Source organism: Notolabrus celidotus, chromosome 15 (assembly GCF_009762535.1).
Source record: "Notolabrus celidotus isolate fNotCel1 chromosome 15, fNotCel1.pri, whole genome shotgun sequence".
NCBI classification, from domain to species: Eukaryota; Metazoa; Chordata; class Actinopteri; order Labriformes; family Labridae; genus Notolabrus; species Notolabrus celidotus.
This window is the reverse complement of record NC_048286.1, coordinates 20479680-20499158: the sequence shown is the minus strand read 5'-3', so window position 1 is coordinate 20499158 and position 19479 is coordinate 20479680. Positions and strand designations below refer to the sequence as shown.

The window sequence follows — 19479 nt, the reverse complement described above, 5'->3', positions numbered from 1 at the left end:
TCTGACTTTGAAGTGGTCCTTGTCCTTGTTTTGTTGGTCTTATGACCATGTTTTTTTTCCATCACATGCATTGGTTATGTCTGTTTTAATTATGCCTTCTGGTGCCTTATGTTATTGTGTCCTTTGTTGTTTGTTCACTGCATCATATATAATACAAGACACTGCAATATCCCTGCCACTTCAACATCATGTTTATAAAACCTTCATTCCCAGTGCTTTTGTACATAGCGAACTCTAACTATTCTGCGTTTCTTTATATACTTATTATTAATCCAAATTATATTATTTCATTCATATCTATATCTTATTTTATTCCTTCTTTCTATTAATATTTTGACTTTTTCATACTGTGTATAAGAGCAAAGTATTTGATTCTGATTCTGATATGCAGTGGCTGACGGCCCATTGTTACTCAGCTAGCGTAATAGGTGCCACTTATATATTTATATAAAGCCTTGTTTGTACGGTTCATATAACTGATCACACCCTACTTTTTTTGTACATAACAGAAGTAGGGGAGAACGGGGTTGGTTGTCACACTTTTTACTGTTTTGATGATTGCTCATCATCAAAAAATCTTTCAATAGTCATTCCTACATTCAACAGAAGCTTAAGGTGTTGGCTTGGAATGTGTATCCCTCTCATTTTCCAACTCATTGTAACAAAGAGGCAATTAATTATCAAAGACACTCTGACACATTGTGACAACCAATCCCATCACAGGGATGGTTGTCACACACTATGGGGTTGGTTGTCACACACTATGGGGTTGGTTGTCACAATGATATTTCAATGGGAAAAATCTTTTTAAAAAGGCAAGAAGGCAGAACTAAATTTGAAAGTTTAATTGCACTGAAAAGTGATAGACCTACATAACTTAATGCATTTTAACATAAAATGAGCAAGGAACATGAACAGGAAACACATCTTTAGGCCAGCCTGTATAACAACATAACAACAAAACAAATAAGCCTAACAATAATGCCCTACTTAAAGCTCCTGTGAGGAGTTTTTGAGTGGTTATGAAACAGACTGAAATTAACAGTGATGCCTCTTCATAGCCTACAAAAGCAAACTAGACCATCAGGACAGGTTTTAATTATTTCTGTTTCACAGTTTTTAAGCCTGAAACTGCTGCAAGGGGGTAGGTGTCAGACTTTTTTTCACTTTTTCTGCAGCAAATATCCCTAATGAGTGAAATATTTGACTGTAAGTTGAAAGCAGGAGGATATTTTGTATCAAAAAGCATAATATACACATGTACAGGACAAGATCAGCATTGAGAGAGGTTTCACTTTGTCCACAAGGGGCGCTAAAGTCGACACTGACAGAAAGTTCCTCACAGGAGCTTTAACTGGTCGTTACATGTGACAACCAACCCCAAATAGAATGTGACGACCAACCCCAACTGGAAATTTTTGCTAGCATCAAGGCTAATGACCATCAACCAACAACTACTTAGCTAGCTAATAAAAACTAGCTTTCCTCTCACACTTTGTAAGGGTGACACTTGTTTTGTTATAAACTCATCGTTTAAAAGCCTAGAAGAAAAATACAGAGGAGCTGAATATTTACAATTTGACATGAAAAACACAAAAAGTCCTCTCACCTCAAGTTCAGCTGTCTTACTCCAGAGAAGACTATGTAGGTGAGCTCTGATCCTAATTCTGGAAATGTCCATACGCCAATTTGAGAGACAGTGCCTTCTGGTGGCGAGATATAACGAGTGTGCCAACCAACCCTGTTCTCCCCTAAATAGTTTTACATATTTGTGTGTGTATGTTAAACTATCACAAGCCCATATGAACACAGAAAGAGTCGGCAACCACTGTAATTTCTCTGCCTGTCCATCCTGTCTATAAAAAGGTGTCCATTACAACAACTGTTTTTGTTCTGGTTTCCCCCCTGGTAGTCTTTGCGGAGCTGCAGCCTCAGAAAGTCTCAGGCTGCTAGACCTCATATCACCTTGGGCTTTACAAGGATAGAGGATTCAGGAAATGAGGAATCCTAACAGTAATAATTAACTGCTATGAAGGGCATGCGAGACAAATGTGGAATATATCAACACATCCTTTACGAAAAAAATGCAGACAGTATAAAACAGGCATGTCCAAAGTACGGCCCCGGGGCCTATCGCGGCCCAAGCTCCATTTATTTATGGCCCCAAGCTTCCTTCTTAAAATGTGTTATTTATAGCACATAAATAAATCACATTCTGAATCATCTGTACATTTACAGTTTCTTTCAAGCGCACAAACAAAACTAAAGTCAATCCAAAAATGTCTCAAAAGCTTCATATGGACTACTTGTCTAAAGCCAAAGCACTGGGAATTCTGCAAGACGGCATTAAAGAAGAAACACAAGAACTCTTAAAGCTGACAGGTTTTCAAATTAATGATTTTATCATGATGGGAAACTGTTCTTTATGAACACTAAAAATTCAGAAGACATAAAAGAGAACACAAGACAAGAACAAAATTGTGAAATTGTGCAGAAAAGGCAAAATTTGGTGCATAAAAAATATTCAGAATGTAGGAAAATAATTATTTTGTTCTAAAAATGTCATCTGCTGATCAGAAAAGTCTTAAAAACAACATGAAAAAGAAGTGTGATGAAATCCACATCGTGATCCTGACATAGGATAATAATGATACAATATTTTTCCCACATTTTCCTCCAGAAGAAGATAAAGTTTTCTAATGTTTACGTGGCTTGTGGGGAACTGAGAACTACCTAGTTACTGATTTATTGAGAACAAAAAAGTTAAATAATTGTGATTAAAGAGATTTCATAAAGAACTTCTATGATTACTAAGTCTCAGCAGGAGCCACTGGCCCTGAGGTATTCTGACAACAACAAATGTGGCCCTCTTTGAAAAAAGTTTGGACACCACTGATCTAAAACATCCAAAACCATGTCCACCTTCCACAGGCTTCCTGTAATGTTAGAACAAAACAACACCCAACACCAAGGAATAACAAGCTGCATTTATTAGACGGTGACAAATTCAGAATTTTGTAACAAGGTACAGTACATCTTGTTATGAGGTTCATCAGCATTGTGTTTTTTTTGTATTTTATTTTAATGTCTAAACTCAAATGTAGTCAGAAAAACAACACTTATCATTCTTTTGTCAACACAAATAGGAGGAGTCAAACGTCAAAAACCATGTAAACTGAGGTTGTTGTGAGAAGTAACACTATTTAACAGAAAAATCTTTAAATTGAACAAGTTTAAATTTTCAATATTCACAGCCAGAGTGCTGCGTGAATGTAAACATACTGCAACATTGCTATGCTTCCAAACATTAAAACACATTACCTACAGTGCCAGAGGAAAATATAAAAGAGAAACATGTACTTGTAGAACCGTTTGCAAAAATACACTTCAGCAGGAACTCATACATTCACACAATTTAACACTCACCAGGTTTGTGTTTTTAACTTGAACAGCTGTTAACTAAATTAACACTGCATTGTATAAAGCACCATCCACAACTGCCATACACTAGTAGAGGTAAACATGAACTGAAACTCAGAGCACCTTTTCAGAATTTTACTGTCACAAAAATAAAGAAATCAGTCCCTTCGAAATCTGCAGAATGTCTGCATTTAGGTTCATTTTAGTTTGAGTATAAAAAATCTTAATGGAGCCAATTTTTTTTTCTTTTAAAGAAGAGTTTATGAGCAAACTTCATGTCACACCAGCCTGTGGGAGAGACAAGAGAGGGAGAGAGTTACATGTTGAGAAGTATACGACAGAGCATCAAGAACAGGAAAAGATTCAGGCACACTAACACAGTCCTGCGTATCAGTGTACCTTGGCTATGATTCCTCCTTTTCGACCTGCTCAACCTTCTCCTCTACTTTATTGGCTTCTTCGTCTGCAGTGGTGTCCTCTATATGAGCCAGCATGTCAGCTGTGAGGGCTTCCTCCAGCCGCCTCCTCACATTCTGCACCAGGTCCTCCTGCTTTCTGATGGACACAGACAGACAGACAGACAGACAGACAGACAGACAGACAGACAGACAGACAGACAGACAGACAGACAGACAGACAGACAGACAGACAGACAGAAAAGTTAAAAAAGAAGCAGTAATGACAACAAGCCTTTCATGGCCTCAAGACATAATGATGATGGTGAAAAACATTACCATTCTGCATCCCCCCATACAGTGGGACATCTAACAGCCCTTTGTTTTGATTTAATATGCACATAGTATAATGGAAAGAGAGTTAAGCCTGTACATTTTGGTTAGGGTTAAGGGATGTGTGTGATGTGAGAGTATGTACTAGGCTAAAGAAAAGAAAATCCGTTGTCAAAAGTCCATTGGTAAAAACTGAACTTGCTTCATCTAATGAATCCAGATGTCTAGTTAGCCTATGTGTATTGGGGCAGACATGGATAGTGAAGTTGTAAATACAAAGCAGGGAGGCATCACTGGAGTTCCTTTCACAGCACAAGATTAATAAGACTCCCAATCACAATATAAAAACCAAATACAAGAAAAAATAAAAGCTGTACTGTAGGAAAGTACCACCGAGCAGAAACCTACATTTAAATAATTACAAACTGCACAAAGCACAAAAGAGGGAAAAATCTTGAGATGTAACATTGCAACAGGACCAACACTAACATGATAATAGGATATGACCTCAGAACAATGAATATAACCAGACAGTAAGTAAATTCAAACATGACAAGACGTGGAAAAAAAGAAAATACAATACACAGGATCCCTAGTGATTCAGTAACTTCAAAATTGGTACTGTCAATGACCCACTTTTTATGTATAACAAACAGAGCGTGTCTAGGATTCTCTATTATCCCACTCTTAACTACAGATACTGGTAATTGATTTCCATGTTGATTAATGTTGTTGTATTTTATTGTAGTTAGTAGAATTTAATGTGATACGTGTTGTTGTTTTCACTCAAATATATAAGGAATCGTGAGATGAGGAAAACTGCAACTTATATTTTGGAGTTCTTGGCCAAAGCACTTGAGAGTTGAAACAATGACAAAAATACTTTACACTTTTAAAGCTTGTACAGTCTGGATTACAGGTCTTCACTGGTCCAAAGCAGAGGACCCAAATCCAAACAGACTCAGGTGCAAGTTTGAGATTTCACCCACTTTTGACTAAAGGCGGGTACACACTACAGGATAACGGGCTGTTTTTAGTCCCGATCTCCCCCTTACGATCGAAGCCAGCAAAGGCCCGACTGTCTGATGTTTTCAAAGGACATGGTGTCTGATTTTCCTGTGGTGTGGGGTGTGTTAAGAGTGATTTTGTCCAGTCGGAGCCGCTCGGAAGGCTTCAGAAGGAGACATCGTAAATAAGGAACATGTTTAATATTTGCGACTAGAAATCCTGTAGTGTGTGGGAAGCTCTGAGAGGAGCCGAGCACGCACAGTGTGTAATGTCACGTGTACCGGAGCAAAAGCCAATCAAGACGCGAGCTTACTCAGCTGACTGATGGAAGAGGAAGTAAAAACAAACAAAAACATGCGCCGGTGAAAACAAAAGTCTCTTGGACCTCCTAAAGGGAAGACCAACTTTTTTGTGTGTTTTTCGGAAAGTAAGAGGCCGAAAAAACGCGAGATTTGGAATATTGAGTGTGAAGAACCTGATACTCTGCTGAAGAATCGGTTAGTGTAAGACTATAAGATCAGCAGAGAGACTATAAGATCAGCAGAGAGAGATCTTGTGCGATCTGTCTTTTGTTATCATCAAGTGTGTGGTCTCTAAATGTGTGAAGGTTTGAAGAATCCTGTAATGTGTGCCAGTCTTTAGATAAACAGACCTGACCCAGTGTGTGACTGAGAAGGGATGGACCCCAGACCCAGGACTAGGGATGGGTACCGAATTCGGTACTTTTATAGGTACCAACCGAATTCCGTCGGTACTACCGAGTACCAATTCATGTAAAATCAAACAGTACCATGTTTCGGTACCTGAACGCATCCCTGTGACTGTGAGGGAGTGGAAGAGAAGGCGAGTTTCCATACTTTCGCCCTGTAATAAAGTCAGAGACTGACCGGGTGGACGTCTCTGCTCTCTCCATCTGTGCGGGAGCGCGCCAAACGGAGCCTGCAGCTGACGGGCGCGCGCACTCACCGCAAGGCAGAACTCCATCAGGATTAATTTTATTTTCTAGTCTATGGTTGAGACGGACCCTCAAGCTCCGACTACCTAACCCCGTTTATAACCGTTCCTGTGTGCGTGAATGCCCAAAAGGTAAGTTGTGTGTCCTGTTATTATTAAGAGACGGAGAACTGACCTTTTCCTGTCTGCAGGCATTCACGTGTGTTCATTGATAAACTCCTGAAAGAGCAATTAGACGCCACGAGCACGTGTCAGCTAATATATCTAATCACCTATATAATCCTGTTTCTGTTCATTTCATGTTAAATTAAATAAATATGTTAAATTAAACAAATCTTAGATTTCATTTTTTTTTTAAATTAACATTTATTACCACATAAACACAAAAGTACTGAAAATTGGTACCGTTGAGTACCGGTACCGATTCCCAGGTACCGGGTATCGGTACCGTATCAGTCCAAATGTGAAAGGTACCCATCCCTACCCAGGACAGGTTTGGTCAGTGACGAAAAACAACAACTAAAATCCAACTAAGAAAAATGTCTTCCAAAATGTTGCTGCCTGTTGAACGTTGATTGTCATACAACACACTGGTCTTTCCCATTTCTCCAGCATTTAGCCGTTAACTTACTTACTTACTTACTCTGGCTCTCTGAATATGACCCGAGTAAACCTAATCAACTCACAAGTTACACAAAGAGTTAAACATTTCTCTCATCTTCACTAATCACAGGTCTTATTTGATACAGGTATGTGGGTGTAATAGAGATGTAAACTTACAGGTGTATGTTTTTGTATGTTTACTTGTGAATTAGTGGGGCTGTAGGTTAGTGTGTGTGCGTATATGTATGTGCATATGTTTCCATGTGTATGGGTTTATATCAGTGTTTCCCCTGGGGCGGGAGCAGACAGACTTTGCCACGACAGATATCGGTAACAGGGTTTTACTAAGTATTACAATGGGCAACATTTCACTCTTCAACACTTTTGCTTTTGTAATATCTTAAGTTACATAATCTAGCCTGCAAAAAAGTCAAAAGAAAACATTCTTCATGTGATCACTATATCTGATTCTCTTGATTCAAATAAAAAATGCCATGAACTCAAAATACAGGTCTGCATTGCACTTTTACGACGGTCCCTGAATGCGCCTGCAGCTCACGGCACTCTTTGATGCCAAGGAGTTGATCAAAACGTACTGAATGTGTCTGATGTATCACCAAGTTGGATTAAATCAAGCTGTAGATGCAGAGATCATCACGGTGAGAGCAGCAAAAACGTCAAGCGTCAAACGAGGAGACTGGTTCACACGGCACACCTGCTGCAGGTAGAGACCAAGCTAACAGTGAGCACCTCAAATAATAACTCAGCCTGTCACAGGAATGCATAGCTATCATTTCTAAACATTAGACGAACAGCGGGGGAAAATATGAACTCTTAATGTCCGACGGTCCTTCTTAAGTTTTCATCTGAGTTTGTATTATCAGTGATGCACTTTAGCTCGTCATAGTTTCGTTTTCGTCTTGAAAAAACAAGTTGTTTATGAACATTTATCGTATCATGATCTGATTCACTTCCCATATTCAAATCAAAACTCAAAACCCATCTGTTCAAATCAGCATTCTCTGTTTAACTTCACTGCCTCATTTTAACTTGGTGTTACTTTGCTTGTTGTTTTTATTTATTTTACCGTGTTGTTTTTATTGTGTTTTATCCTCTCTGTAAAGTGTCCTTGAGTATTTGGAAAGGCGCTTTAAATAAAATGTATTATTATTATTATCATTATCATTGTGCTGTGATGTGTGTATTTGAGCGCACATGTTTGTGTGTCTGTGTGTGCATTGGAGTGGAACTCTGCCATGCGATACAGAGAGCAGATGAGCATAATGACATCCCGTCATGTAAATAAGATAAATAACATAAGGATATTTAGTCTGTTTAATTAATTAGTGATGAAACAACTTTGTTTTTGCATTGTTTTTAACGTTTGCTTTTTTTGGGGGGTATGTCTTTTTGTTTATTTTTATTTATTTTTTGACATGTTTGAAATAAACACTTTCAAATCAAAATCAAATAGACGTTGGTATTTCTTATAATCATTAAAAGACCAGGGATCCTAGAGAGGCTTGACCCCGACCTGGTTGACTGAAATACAATCCAGAACACTTTCAGGCCCTGGGTCAGATCTTGGCTCAAAGGCTTCCAGATGAACTGGTGAATACATCTACACCAAAAACCATGTTTTTACTTGTTTAGTACATTTAAGATGAGGACTCGAAACAATCAATGACCAACATGTTTCCAACCTTGTAACATGTGCATCTGTAAGAGAAAGGAAACTCCTGTAGTTCCTGTAGAACCCTACAACATCTGCTTCAATAAAAGAAACTAGAGTTATGATCTCATCTGACAGGGGAACTACTTCCTCATGACACTTATCATCCTACCTGATGTCATCATCAGTCACCACAAAGGCTTTGCAGAGAGGCTGTCCTGTGTTGAGCCAGACTCCAGGGTTTTTCTCCACTGCGGCGGTGAGCTGTCCCGTGACCGGTGCGGGGCTCGTGTGCAGGGCGCTGGCGATGGCAGAGAGCAGTGTTTTATCTGAACACGCAGGGCCGACACCTGACCAAGGGAGAGCAGGGAAGGACACGTCAAGCTTCAACAAACCAAAAAAACTGCTTTGATTCATTCAATGCTTATTTTCATCTCACCCTGTAGGCCTTTGGGCAGATCCATGGTCTTTACCAGCTCCTCTGCGATATCGAACGCATTTAATCCGCACAGCTTCCTCTCCCAGAACAGCTGATAAATCAGAGAACAACATTAAAGAAACTTTCCTAATCAGTTACTATTCCTCCAAATTTAAATGTACACTGCGATTAAGACAGAATGATATATAACAAAATACAAGGACAAATAACTTGATAAATAAACACATACATTTATTATCTGTAAAACATTCATGGTGAAATACTAATGTATGAAATGTACATATTTCCTCCATCTGACTCACTTGTTTGGGCTGGTCCACAGCCTTCTGTGGGTCTGTCTTCACTTTGTTATTGGGATGATTTGTTACCTTGGTCACAGGCTGTTTGAAGATGGATGCTGTCTGTCGGACTGGTAGTGTTGTGTTTAAATCAGGCTTGGACTTAAAGAAAAAGCAAAAAGGCTACTTTGACAAACTTTCTATCACACACAAAACGAACATCTTAAAATATGCATATGTCAAATGTAACTTTACAGTTTAACTACTGATTTATTCCATATGTTTCACATAAAGAACGGTGCTTTTTAATATTCTACTCAGTGCAAAAGAAAATATATTACAATTACTGGAATAAATATTGTGATCCGAGGACATTTTTTAAAAACAGAGATAAAAGACTATGGTGATCTAACAAGGCAATACATATCTCTTGTAGCACAGTCAAAGTCAAAGTTATATACCACTTTTGGTCACTATATACTTAACACTAGAAAACAATTAAGACTGCATTTCAAGGAAGAGTTTAGTGAGGACAACTGTGATCATGTGTAGGGTCCAGATATCACTGCGAGAGGGCCATGTATCTTCTGTTTGGGGTTGTACACAGTCATAGATGCCTGCTAAATACCTCGAATAAACAAGGTCTCACCCTTATTTGATGATTGGTGTCATAGTGATGCTTGTGTCTGCTGCGCTGCACTTTGTTCAGCAGGGATCGTCCAGTCAGAGAGGAGCTGGCATTCACATTTGAGTGAAGATTACTTCCCAGACTGCGGACTATCTGTGGCTTGTGGAGAATGCGCTGAACAGGTACACTGCAAGAGAACAGTAACAAACATCAAAACAATAAGTATCTCTTATCTAAATAATGTCCAAGTGACAAATCAGCACACCTATAAATTGCTTCTGCCATCCTGAAGGACTCCTCCCACCCCTCACATAGACTGTCTGCACACCTACCATCAGGCAGGAGGCTTCACAGCATATGGAGGAAAACATGCTGTGAGACTCCTGAACACGCTGCTCCCCCTCACATTCACCTCCACCTCAGACTGACCCCCCACCCCCTGTGTCCCCAGCCCCTGTCCCAACACAGTGATGGACCCTAGACAATCTTGACTCTGTTACATGTCTTCTGTGTTTTAATAACTATTTATTACTGCCTATTTATTTTAATTCAATAGTTTAGCTGTTCTGTTTATTCAATATTTATATATATATATATTATATATGGCAACATTTGTCCCTTGCACTACCTCACTTACTGTTTTATCTATTTATCTATTTATCTATTCACTCCATTATCCATAATTAGTCTAGTTTAGTTTATCTCATATAGTCAGCCCTTTCTAGTCTGTCCTCATGTTGTTGTTTCCTCTTGTTTTCATATTCTGTCTTTGTTGTCAGTGTATTGTTTGCAGTGGTGGACAAAGCACACAGCTTCATTACTTAAGTTAAAGTATAGATCCTCCCGGTCAAATATTACTCCAATAGGTTGAGTGCAATCACGTCATGCAAGTGATGTGTGGAATTCAAATGGGGGTCAGGAAATACATTTCAGAATGGACGCAACCGAGGAAAGCCCGTACTGTGCTGCTCTAGACACCGTAAAAAGACAGGGATACCGGAAAAAAATCTGGAATATGTCAGAAGAGATCGTTCCCTCATGAGGACTTCCGATTTTTTAACTGACCCGAGCTTATTTCTGAATGTGTCTGCCGTTGACATCACTAATACCTCTTCCTCCAGACTTCATTTTACACCACCGAGCAAATGAAGGCGTTCAAAAGCCTCCAGGCGTGGTTGGGTCCACGACCTGGGTATCAAGGTGCTCAACAACGATTGTCGTTAGGTTTTCGCCAGGGTGAATATTTTTGAATTAATTTCCATATGAATCGTCCTCCTAGCCACACCACAGCCTCACTCCTATCAACACTAACGTTTGTTTACTTACTGCAGGTTAACCACTCTAAGCGGTCCAGTCAACGGTAGTTTGCAGCAAGTAAAACAATAACTTAAATTAAATCAGCTATCTGTCTAACTTTACCAATTACTAACTATCTTTTGTTGTTAATGGTTAAAAACTCCAGCAGAACAAAGATGGGAAAAACATAACATTACAAAGTATGGAAGGAGTTAGCTTCTTAAGCTTCTTAAACATAGACATGCAGCATGCATACATTACTTTAACTTACCCTGGACAAAGTGGTCAACACACACACAGTCTTAATCCGACTCCACTCTTCCTGACCATAAAGAAAGGTTTGCTATCCACTGTTTCCTCGTTTATCATAAAGTCTTTTGCATTTTTCCCCTTGAGAATCACTCCCTTTTGGACACGATAAAAACATGTCGACTTCTCTCTGTTTTATTGATTAGGGAAACCGTAATAAACCGCAAACCGTAGGCATGTTTCTTGTGTGTATGTGTCTGCGCAGACTGCTGCAAATCACTTCCTGACCCCCAACTGCATTTTGCGCCACTGCCATGCAACGAAAATGACATCATATGCAAACAACCTATACAAGTGAAAGTTGCTCTGTCAAATTATTACCTGAGTTAAAGTACTGAAGTACTTGCTTTTAAAGATACTTAAGTATTCAAAGTTCTTCTTAAAAATATTTCTAAACGTTGTATTTTCACAAAGCATGATTGCAGTCAAGAATACATTGGAGTCCATTTGGTTACATCATGTTTGTCCAAAAACCATCACTTGAAATTTCTAAAAAGTATACCATGGAATAAAAACAGAAACTAAGTTACTCCAAGCATAAGCACCTTAGTTTGAAATGTTGACTGGAATTAAACAAATGTTACGTAGCTCAACACGCTTTCTCAGGTTGGACAGTGAATGTTTGTGTGTTTAGACGGAGTAGGAAACAGGGAGAACATTTCAAATGATACGTATCATTCTTCATTTCAAAAACCTCTAACACGGGCTGAAGATATGGTGCATAGGGGGGCTCAGGTGGAGAATTATAGCCATCATTACCACCTCTCAATGAACGACCTGATCTGAGTGAAATCTGCTCTGTGTTTGCTCCACGTTCAACCGTGGAGACGCACGATATACAGGTACGACTAAACCACTGAGACAAACAGAACTACACAAACACATTTTACTGTCTTAGGGATTAGACCTCAGAAAAGAGAAGGACATTCATGAACTGACTTCAAAGCTAAAACATCTGTTTGAAGCATTTTAATTTTTTCTATTTTATCTTTGTAGCATCTTCAGTTTTCAGTTTTTCTACCTTATTTTTGTAGCATTTTCAGTTTTTCTATCTTATGTCTGTAGCATGTTTCTGTTTTTGTATTTCATGTCCGTAGCATTTTTCTGTGTTTTTTGTATTTTATTTCTATATTGCATTCACAGTTTTCTTTGTAATGTTTGTAGAATTTTTAGTTTTGTATTTTATGTATATTTTGTATGTTATGTTTGTTTTATGAGGACCCCAGGAAGAGTAGCTGCTGCGTTAGTGGCAGCTAATGTGGATCTGAGTAAAGAATAAAGAAAGTCAAAAGTACAGTAATTGTCTTCTGGATGTAGTGGAGTAAAAGTAATAAGTTCCCCCAAAAAATTATACTCAAGTAAAGTACAGATACTCAAAAACTGTACTCAAGTACATGTACTCTGTAACTGTCCACCACTGGTAAAATGTCTGAAATGACAGGCTGATGTTGGGGTCAGAAGTAGTCAAAAGGTGGATCACTTGCATGTGTACACGTGTACTGATGGTGTAATGATCTAACTTACATCACAGCACCTGCTTACAGCTTGTTTGGGGGGGTCAAAGAAGGAGAGCTTGTTTGGGTGTGATGGAGCTGCAGCTCTGCTCGGTATACAGACCGACTGCCTCAACATGGTCATCATCAGCGTGCTAAACTTGAGGTAGCTACACATTGAAGATACTGGTAAGCGAACATATTATGACATGTGGACTACACATTGGGCAGCATGGTTTACAAGTTTAATCCAAATCATTGTGCTGGAAGTGACATTTTTATTGCGGTGCTGACGTGCCCGTGCGGGGGCCCGACGCACCGCAAGTCAAGCGTGTGTAAACAATGAAACTTAGCTAGCTAATCAAGCTAGCAGCGTCGGGGACGTCAATGTATCAGAATCCAGCGTGTAAGTGATTGTTCTTCAAAGTTGTCTAAGCGTAGAAAACTAAACACATAGTCGGGGTGTGATTTGGCTCCAGTGATTGAGGAGTGAATAATAAAAGACTCGTTCTTTTGCTAAGTGTAATACTAAACAGCAAAACGCTCGTATGCATGCGTGCATTTCCTGCAGAGAAACTTTCATTTTTACAACTCCGAGAACAAAACATTCAAAAGTCTTACCTTTTTCTTTCCATGTTGTGCGCTGTATTAAGGTACTTGTCAATGGTTATGGCTCAATAAAGATATGAAGCCAGTAACGAGACAATATACAGTCATAGTATTTCACCGAGTCTGGTTGTTATCGATCCCCTTTGCTATCTGTCTCCGGCCAGGATCTATACAATTGTAGATCACTCCGCCGGTCTTTGAGCATAATGAGCGGAACACATCCGCCATGTTCCTGTAAAATAGTCCCAAAATAAAAGTCTGTAAGGTATACCGCAGACTTTCAGACCCGGAAGAAAATTGTAAAAAAAATAAAACTTGATGTTTTCTACGGAAGAGGATTAGTGCCAATGGAATTTTTTTTTATAAAAATAAAGGGTCAAATTAATATTATTATTATTATTATTATTATTATTATTATTATTATAAGAAAAAAGTCAGAATTTCGACTTTATTCTCTGGATTCTGACTTTTTTTTCTCAGAATTCTGACTTTAATCTAAGAATTCTGACTTTAATCTGAAGAGTCTGACTTTAATCTCAAAATTCTGACTTTAATCTAAGAATTCTGACTTTAATCTCAGAATTTTGACTTTAATTTCAGAATTCTGACTTTAATCTTAGAATTCTGACTTTAATCTAAGAATTCTGACTTTGATCTCAAGATTCTGACTTTAATCTCAGAATTCTGACTTTAATCTTAGAATTCTGACTTTAATCTAAGAATTTTGACTTTAATCTCAAGATTCTGACTTTAATTTAAGAATTCTGACTTTAATCTCAGAATTTTGACTTTAATTTCAGAATTCTGACTTTAATCTTAGAATTCTGACTTTAATCTAAGAATTCTGACTTTGATCTCAAGATTCTGACTTTAATCTCAGAATTCTGACTTTAATCTTAGAATTCTGACTTTAATCTTAGAATTCTGACTTTAATCTTAGAATTCTGACTTTAATCTTAGAATTCTGACTTTGATCTCAAGATTCTGACTTTAATCTCAGAATTCTGACTTTAATCTCAGAATTCTGACTTTAATCTTAGAATTCTGACTTTAATCTAAGAATTCTGACTTTAATCTCAAGATTCTGACTTCAATCTAAGAAGTCTGACTTTAATCTCAGAATAGTAATAATAAAAATAAAATTTGACCATAATCTTTATTTATTTCTCTGGTGCCCCTAATCCGCTTCCATAATTTTCCTTTGAAATATTTCCTTATTATTTTACTTCGGTATTCTATTGTCATTACGTGACACTCACTCTTAACCGCCTCCATGTAAAAGTAGTTCTTGACACAACTCCAAGTTAAATCATTTAAATGTTGAGCTGTTGCACAACTGAGTTGTTATACTTACGCGGATTCATACATGACAAAGTTAAGTCGTACTGAAATACATAGCCCATAAAAGTTTAGCATACCACAATGTGGACTCGCTACAGTAAGGCAGGGGAGGCTGGATTTGAATTTATGACACCTTGAAATGGTCTTGAATTCATTGTGCATTAGGAATATCCACATTTACATGTGATACTTCAAATGTTTTGTTATGAAATGACTACATTTTTATTTCACTTTTATTACGTGAGCAATTAAATTTAGGCAGTCACAATGCTTTATTGCACTTTACAGTAAGGGATCCCTCTTTAACTAAGCACACAGAAATATTTGAACATGATTTGAATTGGCTTGATGGCAACCATTGTTTACACCTGGAACAGTATGATGTACAGATTTATAGATAAATCATCTTAAAAGTAGCCATCTTGAGTCAAAACTCAGGTAAATATGAATTGACTCTCCCACGTTACTACTTTTGATAAACATAGTTTTATGCTTTTAAGCTTATTACATTCTTATTACACTTGATATATAGCCTTCATCTTGGATTTTAATCAGTAGTGGTTTGTGGGGATTGTCATAGTTACTGAATAATTTAATCCTAATGTACTTTCATGTTTAGTCTGAAAATGTTGCCAAACTTAACTGACCTTGAAGCAATAAGGATAAAAACATACATCAATTTGACTAGATATCGGGAGGAAGAATTATCAGAGTGAAATAATGATACAAAACCAAAACACAGGATAAATCTCTCTCTTTACTTCTCTTCAACACAATCACAGAATGACAGTAAAGGCAGGTTTTCCATTTGGGAATCAGGACAGCACAAAGGACAGTGATGATTCAAATAAATATCTTAACATGAACAGAGATAAGAAAACTGAAGTCCATCTACAATCCCTGTTTTCATGTTCCCTCTGCTTGGTTTTAGCTGGAGATGAAACTCCACCCTCCAGCGTGATTTACAGGATGCTGATGTTTGAACAGTTGAATGTTGGCTGAGCTGCAGGATGAAGATGACAGCGTCCAGTGACTTGGCACGCATTAGGAGCATGGTGCACAGTTCCGGCTGCAGCAGCTCTCGTTCAATATTAAGTCTTTGTGTAAAAAAACAGCACCAACCTGAGAGGGGAAAGAAAAGTCAAAAAGTTCAGTTTTAGTAGTGCTAGTATTAGTGACTTACATTATTCTATTACAATCAAAACTACCATTGATAACACCAATTATCCAACACGGCACATAAACTTTACAAAAAATTCAAACTAAAAAAAATTGACTGTTCTTTTCTTAAGACCTCTAAAGCAACCTAACTTTTAAAATTATCAACCCTGACTGTTCAAAGTCGCTGATGGGTTCTTCCACCCCATCATCATGTTTCTCCAAATTGATAATGTTTATCAGAATCTATATATCTTATCAGTAGTAGCATTTTTGAGCTTCTGTGTCTAACCAGAGTAATTTATGCAGTTTAATTTAGGAAACCCAGACCACCTACATCAAATGTTTCATTATATGGAAGCTCGATAATGACATATAAGTTTAAAACAACAAAAAAAACCCACACAGATTTAATATAACAAAGCAATGCTTGAGTTCTTTAATTTCGTTTGGGACGTGTTACACTTGATAATAGACAAAGGGCCGTCTTTCCTCTTTTCTCAGTTTGTTGACAAGTAAAATGTGAGAGAATAAAGCATGACCTTCTACAAACATAACATGTATTTGGATCAGCACTGATGACCCATAACACAAGTATGTGGCAGTATCTGTATCTGCCAGGAACTTGCTCCCCTGCCTGTATTTTCCTGTTTTAATGCATTAAGGAGGTTTCTGAGGTTCAACATTTTAGGCAATTGATGTGTGGTCTCCATCAGGAACTGTGCAAATAGGTTAAAACAAGATTCTATAAGACCTCAGCACACAGATTCAAGATTGCTAGGATGCATTATGTGGAGGATTCTTGTGTTGTTGGGCCAGGGAAAAGAGGGACATTTGAATGTTTCCAACAATCCTTATTCTGCCTTTAAATTGAATGAGTAGCCCACACAGTAGCACAAGTTGACAATGACAAGTATTTATAAGTTTCAAATAACGATGTGTTTGTATCAGATATTGGTCTTGATCAATAAGTGGACTAGTCATGTAGTTTTTCAACAGATAGCTGTGTCTGGCACTTATTTTTGTGTTATACTATTATACCTCATACACTACCTGAAGTAACCCTTTTCATGTTCCTGGGACTCACCTGAATGCCACTACTCATCCTTCTTAAATTTGCCGCTGACGTAGGGGACATAATCCAAAAACACCCGCCAGTCTGTGAAGTGGACCAGAGCCACTCCTCCCGCTGTGCCCCATACAGCCAGGGTTGGGACCCTGTGAATTAAAGAGCAACATCAGGAATGATCAAATTTGAGCTAAAGTGCATATACATTACAATCATTTAGGGACAATAACCAAACACACATGTAACCTAGCTCTAACAGGTTTTAAAGACTGTTAAATGTTTAAATAGTCACTTTACATGAGACCTGTCAGTCCATGAACAGCTGGGTTAAATGTACCCTGTATTCTGCCACAAGGATACTCGTAATCTTATATTTCTAAGTGAGAGAGGAAAAAACGACCAACATTGAGGGCAAGATAATCCTTTGCTTTAATGGATCTTTTCTGGATCATAGATCACTACTTCTCTACTGTTCACTTGTTTCACCATATCTCAGTTACTATACTGAGGTTTGGGGAGAGCTCACTGTAACCACTGTCAGTACTACAGAAAAGAGCCATCAGAAGAGTTCACAATGTTGATTTCCGTGAACACACAAATTCACTGTTCCTCAAATCCAAAATATTGAAAGTATTTGACCTTGTGGATTTTAAAATTGCACAAATTGTGTACAAGGCAATGAAAAGTCTTTTGCCAGGAAATATTCAAAGATTGTTCTTTGAAAGAGAGGGGGGTTATAACTTAAGAAGGAAGTTAAGATTAAGGATGGTGAGTGTTCGGACCACAAGGGAAAGCTTTTGTATTTCAATCTGTGGAGTAAAACTGTGGAACAGACTCAACATAATCCAGTTCAGGAAGAGATATAAAGAAATTATTTCATGAGGTACAAGGAGGAAGACAAGTGTTGAGAATAATGAGATTGCTTTAGATTGTAGGTGTTAGTATGAAGCTGGGAGATGAAGATTTGTTTGGTGGGAATACACTCGTATGATGCCAGAATATAGTGAATGAAGGGGTAGGATTAGATACGTTTTAACTTCTTCCTACTCCTTTTCGCACATGTAAAGTAAATGTTTCAGTGTTTGCTAATGGAACTGATTGATTTGGGGTTTTTTTGTATAACAATTTCTTCTTTTGTACGTGTTTTTTTTCTGTTTTGCTTTTACATGTTCAAAATAAAGACATCAAATCAACACAAATGTGCTTCAAGAAGACTTCAAGCATCTGTTTCTGAGTAGAAGTTGTCTTCATGTCCTCACAGCGATGACCTCGGCTAAGCTAACAGCTAAAGTTAGATAAGGACACCCCGAGACTCTGTTTATCGAAAGACTGAACTCTTCTCTGTTTTAACCACTATGTGTAGGACAGAAAGATATCTTACCATGATTTGACAATGGCCACATACTTCTGTCCGATGATTTTACTGATCATTTTGGCTACGATTCGCCCGCTGAACACAGTACGTGCTGCTCTCAACGTCAAGTACTTCCGGTCTCAGCGTTACTTCTAACCATAGTGCGCAGCTGCAAAGAATACTTCCGGTTGCACAACAATTAAAAGCCCCCGAACAACAAAACATGGATGAAGTTGAGTCGACGAACCATGTTTTCTTCTCATGCCAAACTGTGAAAACCTTTCTAGACTGAAAAATTAAATCCATTACAATTTCCTTTTCCATAAATTACATAACATTCGGATTGATATTGAAAAATAAAAGTGATGAAATCTGCTGTAACATAATCCTGTGCCTCTCAAAATTCTTTATTCATAAAACCAGGACTGACATCTCAAGTTTGTTGTTTTTCTAAATGAATTCCAAATATACCTACAATCATTGAAAATAATAAAAGGACCAGGAGCACTTCAAATATACTATTCCCTAAAATAATTCCTCACTGAATTGTACAATTATTCCCTTTCCTTACTCAACTTATTTTGTTATTTATTTTCTATGTATGTATAATTTTGTCATTTGCCTTAAATTACCAACTGAAGCAGCATTGTTTCTGTGTCTTTATTGATTGTTTATGTTTGATGCTCCTTCTGAATGTATCCATTCTTTGTTATGTACATCTAAAATAAAGTTAAAAATAAATAAATAAAACAAATACTGATTTGCTTATATGTTCTTTTCAACTAACCCACGAAGTTGCGATGTTTATCCAACTGGATGCTATTTACTTTCTTGGGAGATGATAACACAGCTAATTTCTTCCCCCTAGCGGCCACATATGGGAATTTTTACTTTACAGTCCACCTTCATGTTTCTGCCTGTCTGCTAAGGCTGCCCGAGCTAGCTAAACTCAAACACTCAGATAAAGCATTGAACACATTAAAGCTGCTGTTAGTAGGAATGGTGTAAAAAAACTTTGCTTTTTTTCTGCTGGGTTTGGAGAAAAGGTCAAAATGCCCATCTGTACTCATTGGCAAGTGCAGTAATTTGAGACTATTGTGAAATCTCTGCGTTTTCCAAT

At 37.8% G+C, this 19479-nt stretch overlaps 2 protein-coding genes across 2 annotated transcripts; both read right to left on the bottom strand.

The window, feature by feature from the left end:
* Window positions 1–2972: 2972 nt before the first annotated feature.
* On the bottom strand, window positions 2973–13624 carry mbd3a (methyl-CpG binding domain protein 3a). Its single transcript, XM_034703445.1, has 7 exons — window positions 13450–13624; window positions 9752–9917; window positions 9127–9264; window positions 8825–8915; window positions 8558–8735; window positions 3820–3975; window positions 2973–3708 (listed from the first exon to the last, which is right to left on the bottom strand). Exons 1-6 carry the CDS (start codon window positions 13461–13463, stop codon window positions 3825–3827), a joined length of 738 nt encoding a protein of 245 aa, XP_034559336.1. The 5' UTR covers window positions 13464–13624; the 3' UTR covers window positions 2973–3708; window positions 3820–3824.
* Window positions 13625–15515: 1891 nt separating this feature from the next.
* Window positions 15516–18532, bottom strand: LOC117827402 (cytochrome b-c1 complex subunit 10). The gene is made up of 3 exons (XM_034703997.1): window positions 18387–18532; window positions 17024–17154; window positions 15516–15900 (listed from the first exon to the last, which is right to left on the bottom strand). Exons 1-2 carry the CDS (start codon window positions 18434–18436, stop codon window positions 17034–17036), a joined length of 171 nt encoding a protein of 56 aa, XP_034559888.1. The 5' UTR covers window positions 18437–18532; the 3' UTR covers window positions 15516–15900; window positions 17024–17033.
* Between the last annotated feature and the right edge of the window lie 947 nt (window positions 18533–19479).